General features: G+C 43.5%; 2 protein-coding genes across 28 annotated transcripts in view; one reads left to right on the forward strand and one right to left on the reverse strand.

Moving 5' to 3' along the window:
- The window catches only part of cep170aa (centrosomal protein 170Aa), a 174,398-nt gene extending 159,233 nt beyond the window's left edge, over nt 1-15,165 (reverse strand). For all 16 annotated transcript variants that reach the window (XM_068045385.1, XM_068045382.1, XM_068045380.1 and 13 more), the window contains exon 1: nt 15,071-15,165. The gene's annotated coding sequence lies outside the window, so the exon portion shown is untranslated. The remainder of the gene's footprint in view (nt 1-15,070) is intronic.
- A 280-nt stretch (nt 15,166-15,445) lies between these two features.
- Nucleotides 15,446-24,635, forward strand: part of sdccag8 (SHH signaling and ciliogenesis regulator sdccag8) — a 402,434-nt gene continuing 393,244 nt past the window's right edge. For 8 of the 12 annotated variants that reach the window (XR_010976278.1, XR_010976282.1, XR_010976279.1 and 5 more), the window contains exons 1-2: nt 15,449-15,795; nt 23,436-23,612. Coding sequence is in view for 6 of the 12 variants with exons in the window: in XM_068045389.1 (XP_067901490.1) it covers nt 15,732-15,795; nt 23,436-23,612 (241 nt within the window). In the remaining 6 variants the exon portion in view is untranslated. Of the gene's footprint in view, nt 15,796-23,435; nt 23,613-24,635 lie in introns of all 12 variants that reach the window. The other 4 variants (XR_010976277.1, XM_068045386.1, XM_068045387.1 and 1 more) reach the window with 2 other exon arrangements.

The following is a 24,635-nucleotide window of genomic DNA, read 5'->3' on the forward strand; positions in this document are numbered from 1 at the left end:
TTCCCAGCCTCTAACTTGCTCTTGTAACCACAATACTTATATGGCTGGTCTAGTTGAATGATAACCCCCAGGATGTTGACAGTAGGGGATTCAGTGAATGTCAAAAGGGAGGTGGCTGGATTCTCTTTTTTTGGAGATGGTCATTGTCTGTCACTTGGGTGCCGCAAATGTAACTTGCCACTTATCAGCCCAAGGCTGAATCTTGTCCAGGTTTGTTGTATATGGACATGGACTGCTTCATATCTGAGGAGTCACAAAATGTGCTGAGCATTGTGCCATCATCAGCAAACATCCCCACTTCTGACCTTATGATGGAGGGAAGGTCATTGATGAAGCAGCTGAAGATGGTTGGGCCTAGGACACTACCCTGAGGAATTCCTGCAGTCATGTCCTGGGACTGAGATGATCGACCTCCAGCAACCACAACCATTTTCCTTTGTGCTAGGTATGACGCCAACCAGTGGAGTCCTCGATTCCCAATGACTCCAGTTTTGCTGGGGCTCCATGTAGCCACACTCGGTCAAATGCAGTCACTCTCACCTCACCTCGAGTTCAGCTCTTTTGTCCATGTTTGGACAAAGGCTGTAATGAGGTCAGCAGCTGAGTGGCCCTCGTGGAACCCAAACTGAGCATCTGTGAGCAGGTTATTGCTGAGTAATGGCTGCTTGATGAAGGTATCATTGACACCTTCTATCACTTTGCTGATGATTGAGAGTAAACGGATAGGGTGGATTTGTCCTGCTTTTTGTGTACAGGACATGACAATGTAGAAAATTGCACATTGTCAGGTCGATGCCAGTGTTGTAGCTGTACTGGAACAACTTGGCTAGGGGCGCAGTCAGTTCTGGACTACAAGTCTTCAATACTATTGCTGGAATGTTGCCAGAGCCCATAGCCTTTGCTGTATCCAGTGCTTTCTTTGCTGTCCAGGTCTCTGCCTACTTCGTGGACGTACCTGTGCTTGAAATGGTACTTGGTAAACTTCTGGTTAGTGCCACTAGGCAGTATCTATTTTTGTTGAGCTGTGGCTTCTGGCCACTTCTGCGCTGCCAGATTTTCTAGTCTTGTTCGGTGTCCCTTTAGACCACACCCCTTGCGGGTATCTCTGAATGCAGTTACGTGGCTGATGCATCAGACCACACTTGCTGCACACCTTGCCCTGTTGAGGTGCCTTGGCTGCGGCTGCTCCAAGCACTTGTATATATTGGCTGTTCGCAGCTATGGCTTTGTATTTTCTGCCAACTTTGAGTTGACTGTCGATGTCTTATCCTTTTTTCTTATCAAGCAGATCCTTTTGGATGCCTCTAGTGGAGTCAATGTGTTTACCAGCTCCATTATTCTTTGAGAGTTCTGCATCCGAGAAATCGTAATCTTCGCCTTTGCCCCAACATCTACTTACGAACTAGTCAATAGCTTCTTTGGGCTGTCATCTAATCGGCCATTAGTCTCAAATGAAGTAAATTGAATAAGATTTGCTCCTGTGAGGATTACAAACTAATGACCACTTGGAAAACCTGCCTGAAAACATATGCAGTCGCTTCACTGTAAAACACTTTGAAAACAATCTACCAGCAGTAAGCTATGCTTTAAGAGACTGAACTTTTATTTCATTTTATCAGGAGTCATTCTTTTGGGCCTCCTTATCTCGAGAGACAATGGATACGCGCCTGGAGGTGGTCAGTGGTTTGTGAAGCAGCGCCTGGAGTGGCTATAAAGGCCAATTCTGGAGTGACAGGCTCTTCCACAGGTGCTGCAGAGAAATTTGTTTGTTGGGGCTGTTGCACAGTTGGCTCTCCCCTTGCGCCTCTGTCTTTTTTCCTGCCAACTACTAAGTCTCTTCGACTCGCCACAATTTAGCCCTGTCTTTATGGCTGCCCGCCAGCTCTGGCGAATGCTGGCAACTGACTCCCACGACTTGTGATCAATGTCACACGATTTCATGTCGCGTTTGCAGACGTCTTTATAACGGAGACATGGACGGCCGGTGGGTCTGATACCAGTGGCGAGCTCGCTGTACAATGTGTCTTTGGGGATCCTGCCATCTTCCATGCGGCTCACATGGCCAAGCCATCTCAAGCGCCGCTGACTCAGTAGTGTGTATAAGCTGGGGATGTTGGCCGCTTCAAGGACTTCTGTGTTGGAGATATAGTCCTGCCACCTGATGCCAAGTATTCTCCGAAGGCAGCGAAGATGGAATGAACTGAGACGTCGCTCTTGGCTGGCATACGTTGTCCAGGCCTCGCTGCCGTAGAGCAAGGTACTGAGGACACAGGCCTGATACACTCGGACTTTTGTGTTCCGTGTCAGTGCGCCATTTTCCCACACTCTCTTGGCCAGTCTGAACATAGCAGTGGAAGCCTTACCCATGCGCTTGTTGATTTCTGCATCTAGAGACAGGTTACTGGTGATAGTTGAGCCTAGGTAGGTGAACTCTTGAACCACTTCCAGAGCGTGGTCGCCAATATTGATGGATGGAGCATTTCTGACATCCTGCCCCATGATGTTCGTTTTCTTGAGGCTGATGGTTAGGCCAAATTCATTGCAGGCAGACGCAAACCTGTCGATGAGACTCTGCAGGCATTCTTCAGTGTGAGATGTTAAAGCAGCATCGTCAGCAAAGAGGAGTTCTCTGATGAGGACTTTCCGTACTTTGGACTTCGCTCTTAGACGGGCAAGGTTGAACAACCTGCCCCCTGATCTTGTGTGGAGGAAAATTCCTTCTTCAGAGGATTTGAACGCATGTGAAAGCAGCAGGGAGAAGAAAATCCCAAAAAGTGTGGGTGCGAGAACACAGCCCTGTTTCACACCACTCAGGATAGGAAAGGGCTCTGATGAGGAGCCACCATGTTGAATTGTGCCTTTCATATTGTCATGGAATGAGGTGATGATACTTAGTAGCTTTGGTGGACATCCGATCTTTTCTAGTAGTCTGAAGAGACCACGTCTGCTGACGAGGTCAAAGGCTTTGGTGAGATCAATGAAAGCAATGTAGAGGGGCATCTGTTGTTCACGGCATTTCTCCTGTATCTGACGAAGGGAGAACAGCATGTCAATAGTCGATCTCTCTGCACGAAAGCCACACTGTGCCTCAGGGTAGACGCGCTCGGCCAGCTTCTGGAGCCTGTTCAGAGCGACTCGAGCAAAGACTTTCCCCACTATGCTGAGCAGGGAGATTCCATAGATTCAAACAATACGCATCCGGAAGTAAATCGCTGATCTAGTTTATTATACCAACTACATAAATGGTACATTAAGGTACAGAGCCATAAAATCCATGATACTCATTCACCATCCACTAAGCTTGAATCCAGCAGAGATCTCAGAGAACACCAACAAAAGCAGTATCAAAACAGCATACCAAATGTGATAACATTCAGAATCTTCCACATTTTAATAGGTTAATGTTACCAACACATTGACAATTTTTTTACCCAGCTATAAGTAAAATATATTGCTATATGCAACATTACAGCCGTTAGTAACACAGCATGTTAGTGTATCATATGGGTTGTGCCCACAATTCAACAGCTATCACTTGTATACCATATTTAACCTAGAAAAATGCACCAAGATGCTTCATAGAAGCATAATCAGATATCAATCGACTCTGAGCCAAAGGAGATATTAGGAGGTGAGACATAGTCAAAGAGATGGGTTCCAAGGAGAGTCTTAAAGGAGGAGAGGGAGGTGGAAAGGCAGACAGGTTTAGTAAGGAGATGCCAGAGCTTAGGAAATGACAGCAACAAATGGTGAAGCAAAAGGAGTAGAGGATGCAGAGCTTCCAAAGGACAGCAGAGTTGGAGAAAGTTTCAGAGATCAGGAGGGGCAATGTCTTGATGGAATTTAAACTTGATTTAAATTTTAAATCTGAGGAAATGCTGAGTGTGAAATAATTCAGATCAGTGGTAATGTGTGAGCAGGACTTGGTGCAGGATAAGATAATTCACCATATTAAAAGTTCCCAATTTCCAATTAATAGCATGGAGTCCATGTAAAGTCCAATTTGTTGCTTTCCCTTACATTGGTATTCTTGCGATTTGCCCTGATGAGTGTAAGACAAAAAGCTTCGACAAAATGTTTCTGTTTTCAGCAATTCTCAAGGAAGCAAATTTACAATAAGCTACAGCTTTATCATCCAACTCTTTTCCATGGGCTCTGATGCTACAATGGTTCCATTATACGGAGGCCTGACGTCCGATATCCGGTAAGCCTCAGGCCTCACTATTCAAGCACAAGGAAAGTTCCCTGAACCCGAATTTCTGCTATACAGTTCAGAAAATGAGGTGGTCTAGCTCTATCGATCATGAGCAATTGGGCGACTCGAAGTTGATCTTGTCTGAAGTAGAAAACTATATGGCAAACTATTCTTATTGGAAGTTTTAATGTGAAAGAAAGAAATATAAAATTAGGGACTTGCTATGTATGGACTAGTGAGTCAGAATAAGGAAGAGAGTTTACTCTGGGAAGAGCGAAATCAGGAAACATACCTTAATAGGGAATTTCAATTGTCCAAATATAAAAATTGGAATGGCAAAGTTGTTCAGCGTCTGAGTTAGAAATCAAGTACATGACTGATTCATTACCCAGTGTGCAAGGAAATGTGATACTGTGCACACCTTCATTTCATGGTAAGTGAACCAAATAACATACAGGGAAAAGTTATTTCATCTCTGAGCGACCACTAGAATAATCAAGTTCAAACTTTCGTTAAACTTTAAAGTACCTAGGGTCCACAGCAAGTTATTAATTTTAAAGCTGGCAACTTCAATCAAGAGAGAGAAGAGCTTAAGAAAATTGGCAATTATTTAACAGTACGTCAACATAGGGAAAACAGAGTAACTTTATAGGTATACCTGATCATGCAGGATAAATACAAACGGAACAATTATGACCCAAAATGGATCAAAACAATCAGAAATAAACGAAAACAACTCCTTCAGGAAGAAAGGTGAGGTGAAACCAAGAGATGAAGATAACATGCAGAAACATGTTAAAAAGGTAGTCAAAGGGCAAAAGAAAAACTTGAAAAAGTATAACTGCAGGCACAAAACAGAATAGTGAAAAATTCTTTGAATAGTATAAGGACAAGGCACATCCACAGAAAAGGGGAGAGCACTAAAATATGCCAATTGGCCAAAACAGATGAACCATAATACAATCAAGTACTACGTAACATTCCATTCAAACATGCATTTGTAAGACATGAGCAATGTGCCACCTATAATCAGTGATAATTGAAGAAGGATTAAAGACTGATAAAGGTCATTGACCTGAAATGTTCACTCTGTTTCTCTGTCCAAAGATGCTGCCTGATCTGCTGTGTATTCCCGTCAATTTCAGTTTCTATTTCAGGATTAAAGACTTGCAATGTTAACCAAGGTGGATTTTCCAGAAGAGTTAAAAGAGCTGGATGATATTTATTCAATGGAACTGTTACAGAATTCTGTGTGTTGAATTTTGAATTGGTATATTTTATTACTGGAAGCAGCATTAGAGGTTAAAAACAATTCATACAGGAGTAAGATTGGCCACCATTAGTTGTTTTCTGCAAGATTGGAGTCTGCCAAGTAAAAGGATCAATTCAAAGATGAAATAAAAACAGAAAATGCTGGAAATATTCAGCAGATCAGACAGCACTTGTGGAAGAGAAATAGAGTTAATGTTTTAGGTCAATGTCCTTTCATCAGAACTTCGCTTCAGAGATGCATTGTTCTTAAGAAGCACTTTGACACATCCCGTGGTTAAGACATCCTTCACAGAATGATATGGCAAAGGAGAAGGCCCTTCAGCCCATTGTCTTTGAAAAATCTATACTATCATTCCCATTCCCCAGCTCTTTCTTCATAATCCTGAAAAATGTTTCCTCCAAATATTTATCCAATTTCCTTTAGAAATTATTGAATTCATTTTCACCATCCCTTCAGACAGTGCATTCCAGATCACAACAACTCAGTGCAGATTTTTTTTTTCCTCATGTCCCCTCTTGTTCTTATACCACTTACAGTGTCACAGTGTCAGTTGTGGTTCAGCTGGTAGCACTCTCGCCTCTGAGTCACAAAATTCCAGGTTTTGAGTCCCAGGACTTGAGCACAATAATCAAGGCTGACAGTCCAGTGCAGTACTGAGGGAGTGCTGCACTGTGGGAGATGCCATCTTTCGGATGAGACATTAAACAAAGGCCCAATCTGCCTGCTCGGGCGGATGAAAAAGATCCCATAGCACAATGTCGAAGAGGAGCAGGGGGGTTATCCCCAGTGTCCTAGTCAATATCTATCCCTCAATCAACTTCACAAAAACAGATTATGGTCATTATCACATTGCTGTTTGTGGGAGTTTGCTGTACACACACTGGCTGCCGTATTTCCTGCATTACAACAGCAACTGAACTTCAAAAAGTACTTCATTGGCTGCAAAGCACTTTGAAACGTCCGGTGGTTCTGAAAGGCGTTATATAAATGCAAGTCTTTCCTTTAGCTTACTCAGTCTCCTCTAGTTAGCAATCCTTCTGCCAATGGAAACAGTTTATCCATATTTACTCAAACACCTCTATCAAATATTCCCTTAACCTTCTCTGATTTATTCTATTCACTTAACACATTGCTTGCAGTTAGGCTGCAAAATATCTCCATTGTTCCCTGAAAATTGCAATTCCTTTTGGGTGGACATGTATCTGATAGCCTGTGAATGACTGTTAACCTCATGCAACTATGAAAGATGCTGCTGTTTATTGCCTTTCGTTAAAAATATAACTTTAAAAGAGGGTTTAGATTGTATTTCTGAGTTTGGATGACATATAATGAACTTGAATGCAGTGGACCTATGCAAAATGTGTAAGGACAGCACAGGAGAGACAGGTGGCAATCCATGGCAGTCAACTTTGAGAAGATGACGACACCAACAAATGAACAAGATTGTATTTCTGATAGCCTGTTTACCCATTTACAGTGTTCAACATTCTAGTCAGTAGAAAGCTTCTTTTACAGTGAAGGAGTTTCTATTTTGAAACTCATTTGAGATTGGTAGCTTTATTATTTTAATACATCCAGGAAACTAGTAATGCACTGTTTTATAGTGCTCATTTAATGGTTTCATTTGAATAAAATGATTTGCTGGTCCCATGTTTTGAATGCGTCAATGGTTTTGTACTGGGTTTTCAATTACTATGATGAAAAGATTGAGCCTGTTGCCTTCACTTCAAAACAGGCTTAGCTGCCTGGTTTAAAAGAATGGGATATTATAGAAGTGTAAAATCACATGTCCTGCAACATCCACCAAATGGATTTGCTTGGGACTTTATTTACAAAAATACTCGAGACAGGAGTGCACTTTCCAATTGCTATCATAAGTTAAAAGTGACTTGCTGGTACGCAGGAAAGACCTATTGGGGAGTTGTGATTGCACAGCAAAAGTCTCTGCATTATATCAGAGAGTAATATTGTTACAAGGATGTGTTTTTATATTAAACTGTTTTCTTTCATATATTTTCCCTCTTTCTGTTGAATTTGGATAAAGATCACTCCTTTCTGTGGTTCTCCAGTTTTACTGAACTTCTGAAAGTTGTGCAGAGAAGGCCATGAGTTTCAGCTCATCAGTTTCACCTGAAACTCTATAATGCATAACTGCCTTTACTTTTAAAGGTGCTATGAGCAGTGAACTTTCAGCCTTGGTTCTGTGGTAACACTCTCACCTGTAAACAAGGCAGCAGTGCATTCAAGCCCCATTCCAGAGAATTGAGCAAAAAATGTCTAGGCTGATGCTTTAGTGCAGTACTGAGGAAGAGCCGAACTGTCAGAAGGCCACGTCTGCCCTCTCAAGTGGACGTAAAAGATGATCCCATAGCACTCTTCAAAGAGGAGCAGGGGAGTAAGGTGCCAATAGCGGTCGATAAATGATTGATTCAGGCTGACAGAAACACTACATTAGTATTTGGTTGTGTATTAAATTTACAAGACAGGGGTAACACAGGCACTGACTGGAAAACAATTTCCCCTCCCTTTCACCTTTTTAACATTTTCTTGCAAACTGAGTAAAATTGCTAAACTTCTTTGCTTTCTTTCATCTTTACTGCCACTACCAATAATGTATCAGATTGATAGCAGCCAAGAATTATTCACTTATGATAATCTATGAAAAGTACAATTTTTCAAACCTACATACAATCTAGATCCTTGGTAACTAATTATTCTAACAATTAAATGGAATACATAAAGTTAATAAAAAATTATATAATTTTTAGTTAAATATGAATTCATGATATAGTATGTCAATCAACTACCATACTGTTGCATGAAACCCTGCTGATCCCTGGGACCCAAAGTAGTAGTCTCTCAGGTGAGATAGTTGAGGCAAATGTAGAGGTTAAAGCAAGTCCAGTAGGCAGGCCGGGCAGGGGCAGGACAGGGAGCATGGTAGGTCTGGTAGGCTAACCTGCATTTAATTTAATGCAAGAAGCCTTACAGGTAAGGCAGATGAACTCAGAGCATGGATCGGTACATGGGATTGTAATATTATAGCTATTACGGAAACGTGGTTGAGGGATGGGCAGGACTGGCAGCTCAATGTTCCGGGGTATCAATCTTTCCGGCGTGACAGAGGTGGAAGTGAGAGAGGAGGGGGAGTTGCACTATTGATTAGGGAGGACATCACGGCAGTACTTAAAGAGGATATCCCGGGGGGAATGTCCAGCGAGGCCATAAGGGCAGAACCTAGAAATAAGAAAGGGGTGATCACTTTGATGGGATTATACTATAGGCCCCCCAATAGTCAGAGGGAAGTGTAGCAGCATATATGTAAGGAAATCACAGGTAGGTGTAGGAATTATAGGGTTGTAATAGTAGGTGATTTTAACTTCCCTAACATTGACTGGGACTGCCTTAGTGCGAAGGGATCAGATGGGGAAGAATTTGTTAAGTGTGCCCAGGATAGTTTTCTTAAGCAGTATGTGGATGGCCCTACTAGAGAAGGGCCTACACTCGACCTCCTCTTAGGAAATGAGGATGGGCAGGTGGTTGATGTCTCAGTGGGGGAGCACTTTGGGACCAGTGACCATAACTCTACTGGCTTCAAGATAGTTATGGAAAAGGATAGGACTGGTCCTCAGGTTGAAGTCCTAAATTGGGGGAAGGCTAATTTCGATGGCATCAGACAGGAACTCTCAAAAGTTGAATGGGAGAGGCTGTTTACAGGTAAAGGGACGTCTGGCAAGTGGGAGGCTTTTAAAAGTGAGATAGCAAGAGTTCAGGGTCGGCATGTTCCTGTTAGATGGAAGGGCAAGGCTGGCAAGTTTACCGAACCTTGGTTGACGAGGGATATTGAGGGTCTGGTCAGGACAAAGAAGGAGGCATATGTCAGGTACAGGCAGCTGGGATCGAGTGAGTCCCTCGAGTATAGGGGATGTAAGAGTACACTTGAGGAAATTAGGAGGGCGAAAAGGGGCCATGAGATTTCCCTGGCAGATAAGATAAAGGAGAATCCTAAAAGATTCTATAAGTATATTAAGAGTAAAAGGGTAGCTAGGGAGAGAGTAGGTCCCCTTAAGGATCAGTGTGGCAATCTATGTGTGGAGCCACGGGAAATGAGCGAGGTCTTAAATTAATACTTCTCGTCCATATTTTACCGTGGAGAAGGTCATGGAAGCTAGTGAGTTCAAGGGAGGGAACACCGATATCCTGGAGCATATCGACATTACAAAGGCGGAGGTGCTGGAGGTTTTGAAGCTTATCAAGATGGATAAATCCCCAGGTCCTGACCAGGTGTATCCTAGGATGCTATGGGAAGCAAGGGAGGAGATTGCTGGGGCCCTGGCAGAGATTTTTGTACCATCGTTAGCCACGGGTGAGGTACCGGAAGACTGGAGGATAGCTAATGTTGTGCCTTTATTTAAGAAGGGCATCAAGGATAAACCAGGGAACTACAAGCCGGTGAGCCTTACATCACTGGTGGGAAAGTTATTGGAAGGGATTCTGAGACACAGGATTTATATGCATCTGGAAAGGCATGGTCTGATTAGGGATAGTCAGCATGGCTTTGTGCGTGGGAAATCATGTCTCACGATTTGTTTGAGTTTTTCAAGGAGGTGACCATGTACGTTGTCTACATGGACTTTAGCAAGGCCTTTGACAAGGTCCCGCATGGTAGGCTGGTCCAGAAGGTTCGAACACATGGGATCCAGGGTGAGCTAGCAAATTGGATATAAAATTGGCTTGGTGATAGGAGGTAGAGGGCGATAGTGGAGGGTTGTTTTTCAGATTGGAGGCCGGTGACCAGTGGTGTGCCGCAGAGATCAGTGCTGGGCCCTCTGTTGTTTGTCATATATATTAATGACTTGGATGTGAATGTAAGGGGCATGATTAGTAAGTTTGCAGATGACACCAAAATTGGTGGTATAGTGGACAGTGAAGAAGGTTGCCTAAGGTTACAACAGAATATAGATAAACTAGGAAAGTGGGCAAGGGAGCAGCAAATGGAATTTAACGCAGACAAGTGTGAAGTGATGCATTTTGGGAAGTTAAATCAGGGCAGGACATATACAGTGAACGGCAGGGCCCTGGGGAGTGTTCTTGAGCAGGGAGCCCTTGGGGTGCAAGTACATAGTGCCCTGAAAGTGGCAACACAGGTAGACAGGGTGGTGAAGAAGGCGTATGGCATGCTTGCCTTCATCAGCCGAGGCATTGAGTACAAGAGTTGGGACGTCACGTTACAGTTGTACATAACGTTGGTTAGACCGCATTTGGAGTACTGTGTGCAGTTCTAGTCGCCGCACTGCAGGAATGATGTGATTAAGCTAGAGAGGGCGCAGAAAAGATTCACAAGAATGTTGTTTGGTTTGGAGGGTTTGAGTTATAAAGAGAGATTGGATAGGCTGGGTCTGTTTTCCCTGGAGGGAAGGAGGCTGAGAGGGGACATGATAGAGGTATATAAAATTATGAGAGGCATTGATAGGGTAGATAGCCAGAGTCTGTTTCCCATGGTAGGGGTGACTAAAACTAGAGGGCATAGGTTTAAGGTGAGAGGGAGGAGGTTTAAAAGGGAACAAAGGGGTAAATTTTTCACACAAAGAATACTGGGTATCTGGAATGAGCTGCCTGAGGTGGTGGTTGAGGCAGGAACAGTAGCGACATTTAAGAGGCATCTGGACAGGTACTTGAATGAGCAAGGCATAGAGGGATATGGAATTAATGCAGGCAGGTGGGATTAGTATACATAGGCATTAAGGTCGGCATGGGCACGGTGGGCCGAAGGGCCTGTTTCTATGCTGTATGACTATGACTAATAATAATTTTCCCACATGAATACGAAAAATTGCAAATTATATACTCCTTGCCTATAGGAACCTATTAGAAACAGTCCGCTACAGCGCATTCCCTAAGAACTGTGGCATCAACAAAAGTCTGCAATAAGTCTGCATGTCCCTTTGAGCAAGGGACCTTTAAAATCAGTTATTACCACTAATAAATCCCTCTTTTTGGGGTAGTGTACCCAGAAAAATTGATTTATTTCCATAGTTGAGAGAAGGAATTCAAATATTTTCCATTATTTTCTGACCAATAATCACACCTGAAGACACAGTCACATCACATGCATAATGCTCAAATAGATGTTGAAGAGCCTTCATAATGGTTACAGCTATGTGAAAATGGAGATATTACATACAGTCTCAGTCCATTCCTCACTTAAATCTCGACCAAGCTTTTGTCATGTCAACAATTTCAATGCTCTCCTGCTGGGTTCATATCCTGCACCCTTCATAAAGATCAGCTCATCCAAAACTCTGCCCCTCATAACCTATTTCACTCCAGAACCCAGTCAAAAAGAAAGTCTTTTATATCGTGCCTTTGAGAACCACAGGACATTCCAAGTTCTTCAGAGTTCATGTCGTACTTATGAAGTGTAATCACTATTGTAAGGTAGGAAACGTGGCAGCTAATTTACACACAGCAAGCTCCCACAAACAGAAATGTGGTAATGACCAGAGAATCTGTTTATGTTGCTTGAGGGATAATTATTGGCCAGGACTGCAAGGATAACTCCCTTGCTTTTCTTGCAAATAGTGCCATGGGATCTTTTGCACCCACCCGAGCGGGCAGATATGGAGCCTTGGTTTAACGTCTCATCTGAAAGACGGTCACCCATTGATTCTTGGTCCCCCAATTTAAAATTCTCATCCTCTTATTTCTCGTCCTTTCTTTCCGCTGATTCTGGTCTTTCATGCGTCACCCTTCTGCTGGTTTTTGATGTTAAAAATAAAAACTGAAAGTAAAATTAGAAACTCAGGCTTAAAAATGGACAATAGAGACTTTGAAAAGTCTTATGAGCTAAGGATGAATTATTTGTATTTGAAGTACAAATCAAGTTGAAAAGAATAAGAGCAAGAAAGAAATAAAATGGTACTAGATCTTATTCTATCATGCAAAGGATATTAAATATGTACGATATTGTCTGATTTAGCATGGAGGTGCCCTAGCTTCTTATCTTCTTTGACCACACAGGTGATACAGCAACAGTCTCAAGTTCTATCACCTTTCAAACAATGTTACTATTAATCTGTACATATTTCAAGTTACTGATACTGTTACAATAATCTAATTCATGGTTTGTACTAATATTTCAGAAGTCACTTTTAGTTTGGGGGAGCTAAACATGTAGCTGTAAGAATTTCAAAGGCTGCAGACTACCCATGATTTAAATTTCAAAGATGTCTCCATGAGTGCTTACAGAGACAGTAAGAGTGGTGAGACAGCCATAAAACAGCAGGTGGGCTTGTTTAGTTAGCATTTGGAACCAGAACATCTAAATGATATTGTTAACAACGACGCAATCTCTATTATTCATGTGGGCATCAGGAACCAAAGATGTGTTTTGGGAGTTGAAGGTAACAGAATGGACAATAGACATTTTAAAATAGAATTGTCCTGAGTTTGCTATCTGGACATCCCACATGTACCACTAAGCTATGGCAGCAGATGGTGTAGGGGGGCACCTTTTGATCTTTTTTAAAATCTGGGTGCTTGCTGACAACCAGTCAGCTGGCTTTGGGAGCAGCTAGGCCAGGAGCAAAGAGGCCACCAGGAACCAAGAGTGTTTCTGTTTTGAGTAAGGGCCGTACTCAAGCTGGGAGTCCAGAGTCGCGAGGTCTTGGAAGAGAACGGGAAGATTTACCTAACTGAAGCTGGGAGAATACCCAGGGGATCTCAAACCTCGGAAGACAGATGAGAGATTAAGGAAAATCAAAGTGAATTCCTAAGAGCTGTGGTACACTTTGGATTGGTCCAGGAGAAGTAAACAAACTGCCAAGACCCTGTATTGTATAGGGGAGCTCTTGGGGTGGGAGTAAAAGTCAAATGGGAGTGTTCTAAGATTTGAAATTTAAATAAGTGTTTCCAAATTGTTGTGTTAGGTTAGTAGTGTTCTGCTTTAACTCATGTAAAGTTATGCCACATTGTGGCATAATTCTCAGTAAAAATTAAGAATACAACTTTTTCTTTTTAAAGTTAACAGTCGCCAACGAGATCGTAACAATACAAACAGATCTTGGCATTTTGATTTAGGATTTAACAGCTTTTTCTAAGCCTCCAGACTCTCAAAATTCAAACAGGACCAACCAGCAGGTTAAGACTCAATTGTCTGGACTTAATTGGCTAGATGACCATAGCTCGGGGCCACATGCATGTTGATAAGTCCATATTGTTTCCAGTTGCCACTGCCTATGAATGGTTGTTCCATCCAACTACTTATGCTCCAGATAGAAATCTTTTGTAACCTTCCAAGTAATATGTTCACAAAAAATTCAACACTAAAATAAGTCCCATCATAACTATTAACTTTTCTTCCATTTTATGATTGAAGGGTTTTTTTCCTTGCCCCTTCCTTTGATAAACACCACACAATAATCCATTGTTTCACTGTCAAAAATACTGAAAACACATCTGACTGAAAGGAATGGGACCCAACCTCCTTGAAAAGTGGCTCGAGAGAAGACACACAGGAAAGGAACACATTGCTGAAATGAAAGCCAAAAAGGAAACACTTCAGCCAGTTTCTTATGACCCTATTCCTTAGCGGGAAAGAGAATGCACAGGAAGGGGAAACATTTCCTGTGAAACGTTTCTGAAGAATTTTATAAATGTACGTTGCTCCTCGTGTAGTTACAATACTTGTAGATTTTTTAAAGGACACCAATTCAATACAATATAATCTAATTACAGTGTTTCAAAAAGATAACTGGGAAAAAAATCTGTTCCACAAGATTTGCCATGCCCCTACTATTGCTGGCAGTCTGCCAGAAATGTGCTAATAGTCGCTACCCAGCAATGCTATCATTGTTTGACAGTATTTTTCGAACAATCCGAATGAATTCAGTTAAAGGATCACCGATTAGGACGCATCTGCTTAAAACAAAAACTGGGAGTTGCTATAGATATCCAATGTCCCGAAAAGGAGACAAAAAAAAACTGATGCAGATCTTCAGATGGAATTCCGTGGAATAACCCAAATCTTCCTTTGTTCGGGATTTTAAAAAAAAGAAAAATGTAATGCAATGATAATTTACTGGGTCCGTGCTGTGCATTTGAATCTCCTGACATGCATATGGAGAAACTACGCAAATTTACAAAAATCTTGATTTGAAAACTACGTGACCGTGAAATTAAGCCAAGGGAGGAGGGAAATACAAAAAAAAATTGAAACCTCGGCTTAGCTTTTAGACAGATTCATTGCACACAGCTTACAAAAAGGAACTCATATATTGAGGGCGAAGGTAAGGTAGCAGCCCTGCCATTACCAAAATAAAGTAACGGAACCATAACCGCTTACTCCCATTTCAATGGGAAGCGGTGGGAAAGTCTACAATCCAAACAGAAAAAAATATAAAATTCAACGGACCGCAACCTGTCAGCAGAGAGTGCGGGGCCGCTGCTTCCATATTAAACACCCCTCCACCCGGCCGGCGGCATTTTATAGGCAATTCTTAGGCGTCAGTATCGCTACTTCACGTCATTTTCAAATTATTATAATCCAGTCTAACACTTAGCCTTTGCTTTATTGTCCCTGTAAATCTGTGAGGCAGACTCACCCTAGCACTGCAGCCACCCAGCCCAGGCTCTGACAAACATCACCAGCCCTCCCGTTGCTCGGCAATAACGTTATTCCACATAGCGGCCGCGCGAGCAGAATGGGGGCTGGGAGGTTGATTAACGCATGCGCACAGCACGAGGAGTCGGTCACCAGAGGAAACCACAGTGTAGTGGGCGTGACAACAGCTCTTGATTGACGTGGCGCCCGACTAATAACGAACGCCGACATGACGTCATCAGCACCAACGGCGACAGTCGGCAGGAGTGGGCGGGACTGAGTCGGCGATGGGAGAACGGTTGGGAGGGGAAAGAAATGGCGCCGGCCGGCCTCTCCTCCGCAAGCATTTCTGGGAGTTGTATTTCTTCTCGCCGGCAGTCGCTACTTTATTAAATGGGTGTGGTCCGTTTTACTGAACTACAGCTCCCAGTATGCATTGCGGCGACGCCTCTATCCGATGAACTTGATGTCTCTATGGTGAAAGGAAGCCGCAGGTTTAATTTGAAATCGGTGCTGATTGGTCTAGGGGCGGTGTTCTGTCAGCGGCGCTGGAGTTTAATCAAAGCCGGACGGAGCGTTTCAAATTATTTTCCCTTTTTATTGTAAACATTGTTCTTTTGGTCCTAAGGTGTTTTTAAACTGTCGTTGTAAAATTCGACCACATGAAGGCCTCATGTGAGTCCGACATCGAGGAGGATTTGGATATATATTTGAAAGATTTAAGAGGTGAGTGACGATGCGGGAGGCTCGTTTGTAAGAGACAGCTACCGGTTAAAAGGCTCGGCTAGCAAGGCCGAGGTTAGTCTCCAAGGAGTGTTGTGAACATCTCTACTTGCTCACCAGTTGTACATTGAATTTAATAACTGTGTATTTGCACTACATCAAAATGCCGAGTTGAAAGTTTGAAAGTAGTGTATTAAAAATGCTGTGTTCATAAACGTTTTGGGACTTTTCCATTTGTTTATAAATATATAGCAGGAGGAAACCCAACAAAGATTTGTCAACCACTTTCAGTGCTCCTTTTAGATTCACCTTGTTTCTTTTCTTTTGGGCCTCCTTATCTCGAGAGACAATGGATACGCGCCTGGAGGTGGTCAGTGGTTTGTGAAGCAGCGCCTGGAGTGGCTATAAAGGCCAATTCTGGAGTGACAGGCTCTTCCACAGGTGCTGCAGAGAAATTTGTTTGTTGGGGCTGTTGCACAGTTGGCTCTCCCCTTGCGCCTCTGTCTTTTTTCCTGCCAACTACTAAGTCTCTTCGACTCGCCACAATTTAGCCCTGTCTTTATGGCTGCCCGCCAGCTCTGGCGAATGCTGGCAACTGACTCCCACGACTTGTGATCAATGTCACACGATTTCATGTCGCGTTTGCAGACGTCTTTATAACGGAGACATGGACGGCCGGTGGGTCTGATACCAGTGGCGAGCTCGCTGTACAATGTGTCTTTGGGGATCCTGCCATCTTCCATGCGGCTCACATGGCCTTGTAAGTACACAAAAATGTGGATTGCGTCATTGCAGAGAAAAATATGTCGTTGTTTTCATTTGAGCTGGGTTATTTTACAGTGACAATAATGGAGTGAAGAAAAAGTAAAAATGTACATTTGGAAAGTGTCTTAACTTAGAACAACTTGCATTTTTATGACACTAACCGCATATCAAGCTATTGGCATCTACCCAGGAATGTGTTATCCATAATACTCTCGAACCCTCATTCACGGTTCCCCTTTTGATGTTGCCGGCTCTGTGGCCTTGTGTCCCTCACCGGCCGTGTCCCCTTCCCTCTTCCAATCCCAATTCCTTCTACATCTGTTCCTGGAAAAACTTTAGTTCAATTCTCTTGCAACGACATTTTCGAGATCCCAGCTGTCTAGCCTTTGGTCCTCTATTCATCACTATGTTTCCATAGCCACTGATTTGCTTAACCTGTACCTCACGCCTGCCTTAGAGCTCTTATGCAAAACCTTTGCTCCATCCCATCTCAGTTCACTTCCCAGCATAGTCCCATTTTTGTTCTTTCAAGTCCAAGGGTGCAGATCTTATAGAATCAGCTAATACAGAAGAACACCATTCAGCCCATTATGCTTGTGCAAGATCTTTGAAACAGCTATTCAGTTCGTTCTGTTCCTATGCACATTTTTCCTTTTTAAATATATATTGTCAGGAAAACACAATAGGCCCAATGGGAAATATCAATTCATTGGTTGGAAACTTTCATTAGACTTTTTAATGGAGAAAATCCTACAGTTAACTTTTTAAAAAAACTGGCAGCCAAGATGGCCTCTGCAGTTTGCATCTAAACACCTTTGAACATTAAAAGGCCCCAACCAGAGCCAGAAGTCTAACAAGAAGCCCAGCCAGAACAATGCTTTGGCTAACTTGAGTAGATTATCTAGATCATCCTCATAAGCGGAATATTCAAAGTCATCCTGAAGCACTGAGAAGTGGAGATGTGCTTCCAGGGGCTAAACACTGACAACACCACCTGAGAGAGGTTTTGGGTTTTAGACTTTGGACCTCATTAAAAACAAGGGATTGAGAGAACCACGTGACCGTCTGTTCATCGCTGGGAAAACTGGGAGTTTTGTTACACAGACAAGAGACCGGCCGTAATTCAGACTGTGCAGCAGCAACAGCCTGCGTGCCTATCACTCTCGCTCCCCCCCTCCCCCACGACTACAGTAAAGGGAAAAGGTAAAATACTCAGATGGCAAGCACAACCACTGTTTAAAAGGAACAAACCCTGTTGTGGTCAAAAAAAAGGGCAAGAGGGGCGACTGTGACCCCCTCCTCACATGGCCATAACAATATTCATTCCATTTTGAAAATTACTATTGAATCTCTTTTGTTATGCTTTCAGGCTTTACATTCCAGGTCGTAACATCTCGCTGAGTAAAAATTAATTCTTCTCGTCTGCCATCTGGTTCTTTTATCTGGCAACCAGCACCAGTTCTGGACCACATCAGGTGCTTTCAGATCTCTGTCAAAACTAGCCACTACTCTATGATCATCCTTGAGAGTAAAGAGCCCTCAGCTTCTTTTCTCCACAACCATCCATCTTCATAAACTCCTCGCCCTGCCTCCTCCGCCCTCCCCTCCGAAAGCATTTGTGAGGAGCCTATTCAGCTGTGTCTGCTGTTTCCCTAGCTCTACCTTTACACCACCTCTCAACCTCGACACTGCTGTGCATTGTCAGACTGCTTGACAATATCTAGTCTTGGGTGAGTCACAATTTTTCAGCAGTTTAGTATTGGGTAGATTGAGATAGTAACACAGGAGTAGGCCATTCAGATCCTCAACCCTGTTCTGCCATTCATTCATACAGCTGATCTGTAGTTCAGCTCCATTTACCCACCTTTTATTTGTACCCATTAATACCATACCAACAAATATCTATTGATTTCAGTCTTGAAAATTTCCATTGTGCCAGCATTCACAACCTTTTGGGGGAGAGCATTCCAGATTTTGATGTCCAGGAGCTTAGAGTAAGAAAAGGCAGAAAAGGAAAGCTTCTGTCTGACACCAAGAACTCAATACTACAGAAAGCCGAGAGGAGTATAGAAAGTTGTGGGGCGGGAGTGGTGTGGTGGTGGTGGTGAAATCAAAAAGGAAATTCGGAAAGCAAAGAAAGGGGCTAAAAGATTATTGGCAAGCAAAATCAAGGTGAACCCAAAGATGTTTTATCAATGCATTAAGAGGATAACAAAGGAAAGAATAGGGCCCATAAAAGACCAAAAAGGTAACCTATGTGTAGGGGTGGAAGATGTTGGTATGGTTCTCAGTGAATACTTTGTGTCTGTCTTCCAAAAGAGGGGGACAATGCAGATATTGTAGTTAAGGAAGAGGGATGTGAAGTATTGGATGTGATAAACCTACAAATGGCTTGGAACGCTTACTGTCCATCCAACTGTTCACCACCTCTGGTCCAGTATACCTACTCAGCATCTATGCTCCAACACTTTGCTCCCCACCTGAAGTTAAAGACTAGTTCTACGAGGAACTCCATAATATCATTAATAGCATTCCTAATACTGAACATTTGTTCCTGCTGGGGGACTTTAATGCCAGGGTTGGGACCGAACATGACTCATAGCCCTCCTGCCTCGGATGCTATGGCATCGGAAGGATGAATGAGAATGAATAGAGTGTGCTGGAGTTGTGTATCTACCACAACCTCTGCATCACCAACTCATACTTTCAAACTACACCCTGTCACCAGGTTTCATGGAGACACCGAAGATCACATCGTTGGCACCAGCTGGACCTCATCGTCACAAGGCGAGCCTCCATAAACAGTGTTTAAATCACATGCAGCTTCCACAGTGTGGACTGCAACACCAACCACTCCCTGGTGTGCAGCAAAGTGAGACTCAAACCAAAGAAGTTACATCACTCCAAGCAGAATGGCTCAACACTACCAGAATTTCTTACCCACAGCTGTCACAAAAGTTTCTCAATTCACTTGAAAAAGCCCTTCAAAACACTCCTGCAGGAGATGCAGAGACCCAGTGGGCCCACATCAGAGATGCCATCTATGACTCACCAATGACCACCTTTGGCAAACATGAGAAGCAGAATGCAGACTGGTTTCAATCTCACTTTGAAGAGATGGAACCAGACATAGCTGCCAAGTGCACTGCACTGCTGAGCTACAAGAAAGCCCCCAGAGAGTTAACTTCCTTAGCACTTAAAGCTGCCAGAAGCACCGCGCAAAGAACAGCCAAGTGCTGTGGAAACGACTACTGGTAACACCTATGCAGTTGTATTCAGCTGGCCTCCGACACTGGAAACATGAGAGGAATGTATGACGGCATTAAGAGAGCTTTTGGGCCAACCATCAAGAAGATCACCAACCCCGCGCCCCCCCCCACTCAAGTCTAAATCAGGGGAAACGATCACTGACCCAAGCAAGCAAATGGACTGCTGGGTGAAGCACTACTTGGAACTGTACTCCAGGGAAAATGATGTCACTGATACCGCCCTCAATGCAGCCCAGTCTCTGCCAGTCATGGACGAGCTGGATGAACAGCCAACAAAATCGGAGCTCAGTAACACCATCGATTCTCGAGCCAGTGGAAAAGTCCCTGGAAAGGACAGCATTACCCCTGAAATTATCAAGAGTGCCAAGCCTGCTATACTCTCAGCACTCCATGAACTGCTTTGCCTGTGCTGGGATGAGGGAGCAGTACCAAAGGACATGCGCGATGCCAATATCATCACCCTCTATAATAACAAGGATGACTGCGGTGACTGCAACAACTACTGTGGAATCTCCCTGCTCAGCACAGTGGGGAAAGCCTTCGCTCGAGTTGTTTTAAACAGACTCCAGAAGCTGGCTGAGCGTGTCTACCCTGAGGCACAGTGCGGCTTTCGAGCAAAGAGATCCACTATTGATATGCTGTCCTCCCTTCACCAGCTACAGGAGAAATGCCGCGAACAACGAATGCCCCTCTACACTGACTTCATAGATCTCACCAAAGCCTTTGACCTTGTCAGCAGATGTGGTTTCTTCAGAATACTAGCAAAGATCGGATGTCCACCAAAGCTACTAAGCATCATCATCTCGTTCCATGATAATATGAAAGGCACAATTCAGCATAACTCCTTTCCATTCCTGAGTGGTGTGAAACAGGGCTGCATTCTCGCACTCACACTGTTTGGGATCTTCTTCTCACTGCTGCTCTCACATGCATTCAAGTCTTCAGAAGAAGGAATTTTCCTCCACACAAGATCAGGTGGCAGGTTGTTCAACCTTGCCCGTCTAAGAGCGAAGACCAAAGTATGGAAAGTCCTCATCAGGGAACTCCTCTTTGCTGACGATGCTACATTAACATCCCACACGGAAGAGTGTCTACAGAGACTCGTCGACAGGCTTGCGGCTGCCTGCAACGAATTTGGCCTAACCATCAGCCTCAAGAAAACGAACGTCATGGGACAGGTTGTCAGATCTTATTGAAATGTGCAAAATTGCGAAGGGCCTGGATAGAGTGGAGGTGAAGGGCCTATTTACCTTCGCAGAGAGGTTAGTGACTAGGGGGCATAGTTTTAAAGTGATTGGTAGAAAGATTAGAGGGGAGGGATGAGGAAAAACCTTTTCACCCAAAGCGGGTGGCGGTCTGGAACTCACTGCCTGAAAGGGTAATAGAGGCAGAAACCCTCAACTCATTTCAAAGGTGTCTGGGTATGCACCTCAAGTGTTGTAACCTGCAGGGCTACAGATGAAATGCTGGAAGGTGGGATGAGGCTGGGTGGCGCGTTTTTCGGCTGGCACTGACATAATTGGCCAAGTGACCTTTTTCTGTGCTGTAGACTTTCTATGATTCTATGATTTTCATTGTGTGAAAAAGTGTTCCCTTATTTCACTTCTGAATGGCCTAGCCCTAATAAGACTATGCCTCCTTGTTCTGCACTTCCCTACATTTGCTTCAGTTTTGGACACTCACTTAATTTGTCTATGCCTCATTGTAACTTCCTACTTGATGGATTTATAACTGTTCCTTCATTCACAATATGGTGAAAAGATGAGGGCATTGCCTTTGTTACCAACTCTAGCAATTGTTTCACGCTGAACCAGATTGTTTGCAACCAAGGCATCCTGTTTGACCTGATATCTGCTCCATCACAAAGACCACGTTCGTACCATTGCCGGCCTCCACTCCTACCTTAGCCCATCTATAGATGAAACTCTCCGTGCTTTTGTCATTTCCAATCTTGACTATTCCAAAACACCTCCCGTTGGCCTCCCATTCTCCACCTTGTGTAAATTTCAGCTTATTAAAAACTCTGATACATGTATCCTCTCCTACACCAAGTCCCGTTTCTGTTCTTGCTGGTCTTCGTCATACCTTGTTTCACAATACCTTAGATTTGATATTTTCATCCTCTTTGTTGAAATCCCTCATGGCCTTGCCTTATACCTTCTTACCTCTAACTTCCTCTAGCCCTACAACCTCTGACACCTGATACCACCCCCCCCCCCCCCCCTCCACCCCCCCACTTTACAACTCTGTATTCCTCTAAATCTGGCCTTTTGTGCACCTCTCTCTCTTTGTCCCACCATTCGCTAGCATTCTAATAGCAGCTAGATCCTGCTGGGGGAAATGGGCCTAGAGCATGCTGATGTTTGTCAGCAAACTGACCTTGCCCCCAAAATGGATTGTTGGTATGCAATGCGAACAGTTGGCACCAAGTCTCTCTATTGTCAGACTGTTTGCCCAACATCCGTTCTGTATGAACAGAAACTACCTCCAATTAAATATTGGGAAGCCTGAAGCCATTGTCTTTGGACCCTGCCACAAACTCCTCTCCCTCTCGCTGGCAACTGTTAGCAACCTTAGTGCCATATTTGACCTCAAAATGAGCTGCTAACCACATGTCTGCGCCATCACTAAGACCACCTATTTCCATCTCCATTAAATCACCTGATTCCGCCTGTGCCTCAGGACATCCGCTGCTGAAACCCTCATCCATGCTTTTGTTACCTGCAAACTTGACTATTCTGACGCACTCGTGACCGGCCTCCCATGTTCTACCCTCCATAAACTTGAGATTATCTAAAACTCTGCTGCCGTGTCCTAGCTCACAGCTAATACTGTTCACCCATCACCCCTGTACTTGCTGACCTACATTGGCTCCCAGTTAAGCAATACCTCAATGTTAAAATTCTCATCTTTGCTTTGACATCTGTACATGGCCTCGCCCCACCCTATCTCCGTAATCTCCTCCAGCCCTACAACCCTCTGAGATATCTGTGCTTCTCTAATTCTGGCCTCTTGAACATCTCTAATTTTAATTGCTCCACCATTGGTGGCAGTGCCTTCATCTGCCAGAGTCCTAAGCTCTGGAATTCTCTCCCTAAACCGCTCCACCTGCCTACCTTGCTTTCCTCCTTTAAGACACTTGCAAACTTACCTATTTGACCAATTTTGGTCATCTGCCTTGTATCTCCTAATGCCCCTGTGAAGCACCATGGGACGTTTTATTACTTTAGAGGTGCTATATAAATGTAAGTTGTTGTTGATTGATGTTGGAATGAAAACTAGAATCTGACTGTCTTGTTCTCCTCAGTGTCTTGAAAATGTGATGATTACAAATGCAAATTGTTGTCAACTGCTATTATGCTGAGTGGGCAGTTCCAGTCTGGCACATGGGTCATTAAACTAATGTTTGTATTCCATCTCTCACCTTTTGTTGAATTTACATGCTTACCATGGTATGATGAATAATGGTGACAAAAGAGCAAAGTCCTGTCGCACTGTTCAAACACATTTTCTTTATCTGTAAATGGAACTATTCATAAAGATGTTTTGTGTTACGGATCATGTCTCTTTGCCTTTCTTAAATTACCATTTTACTACCACTGCTTGCAGAAAGGGCGAACAAAAGCATCCAGAAACTAAAATGTACTCTGGAAGGAAAACCTCAGGCAGAATCATCTGAGCCATCTCCAGTGGATGACATTGTCGAGCCAAATGCAGTAAGTCCCCCAGGGAGGAAAGAAAATCACAGTGAAGTGGCATGGGAAGAGCTACAACACAGTCATGCAGGTGACCACTGCTCAAAATTTATTGCTGAATTTGTTTCTCTTGTTTGAAAGCAGAGTTTTAGCATTGAGCTTGAAAGTTTGCTCTTTTTGAAATTATTGCCTACCTTTTTATAACTTGTTTCTGTAGACGGAAATGGGGAGATTTGTAGCCACTGCCTGTAACAGTGTGCTTTGCCTCGCAGCAGCAGTTATGCTTCTATGTGTGCTAGTGTTACAAGAGTCTATTGCTCGGACTTTTCCACTGATATTTTTGTTTGTTTTAAAAAGTTTTACTTTTTTTAATTTGTTCGAGGGATGTGAACATTGCTGGCAAGACCAGAATTTTTTGCCCATTCCTAATTGCCCTTGACAAAGTGGTGTTGAGCTACTATTTTGAGCCGCTGCAATCCAAGTGGTATACAGTGTGCTGTTAGGAAAGGAGTTCCAGGTTTTTGACTCAGTGAAGGCATGGCGATACAGTTCCAAGTCTTGAACCTGGAGGGGAACTTGTAGATGATGTTGCTCCCATGCATCTGCTGTCCATGTCCTAGGTGATAGAGATCGTAGGTTTGGAAGATGCTAAGGTGCTAACGAAGGAGTCTTGGTGAGTTGCTGCACTGCACCGTGTAGTTGGTACACACTGTTGCCACTGTGAACCAGTGGTGAAGAGAGTAAATGTTTAAGGTGGTGGATGGGGTGCTGATCAAGGCTGCTTTGTCCTGGATGGTGTCGAGCCTCTTGAGTGTTGTTGGAGCTGCACTCAACCAGGCAAGCAGAGAGTATTCCATCACGCTCCTGACTTGTGCCTTGTAGATGGTGGACAGGCATTGGGGAGTCAGGAGGTGAGTTCCTCATCGCAGACTTTCCAGCCTCTGACTTGCTCTTGCAGCCACAGTATTTATATGGCTGGTCCAGTTCAGTTTCTAGTCAATGGTAACTCCCCCCAGAATGTTATATTTTTAGCGTACTTTGAAATTCATTTAAGTTATTGAATCATAGAATGGTTACAGTATGGAAGGAGGTCATTTGGCCCATCATGTCTGTG

The sequence above is a fragment of the Heterodontus francisci genome, chromosome 13, assembly GCF_036365525.1.
Source record: "Heterodontus francisci isolate sHetFra1 chromosome 13, sHetFra1.hap1, whole genome shotgun sequence".
In the NCBI taxonomy this organism is placed as follows: domain Eukaryota; kingdom Metazoa; phylum Chordata; class Chondrichthyes; order Heterodontiformes; family Heterodontidae; genus Heterodontus; species Heterodontus francisci.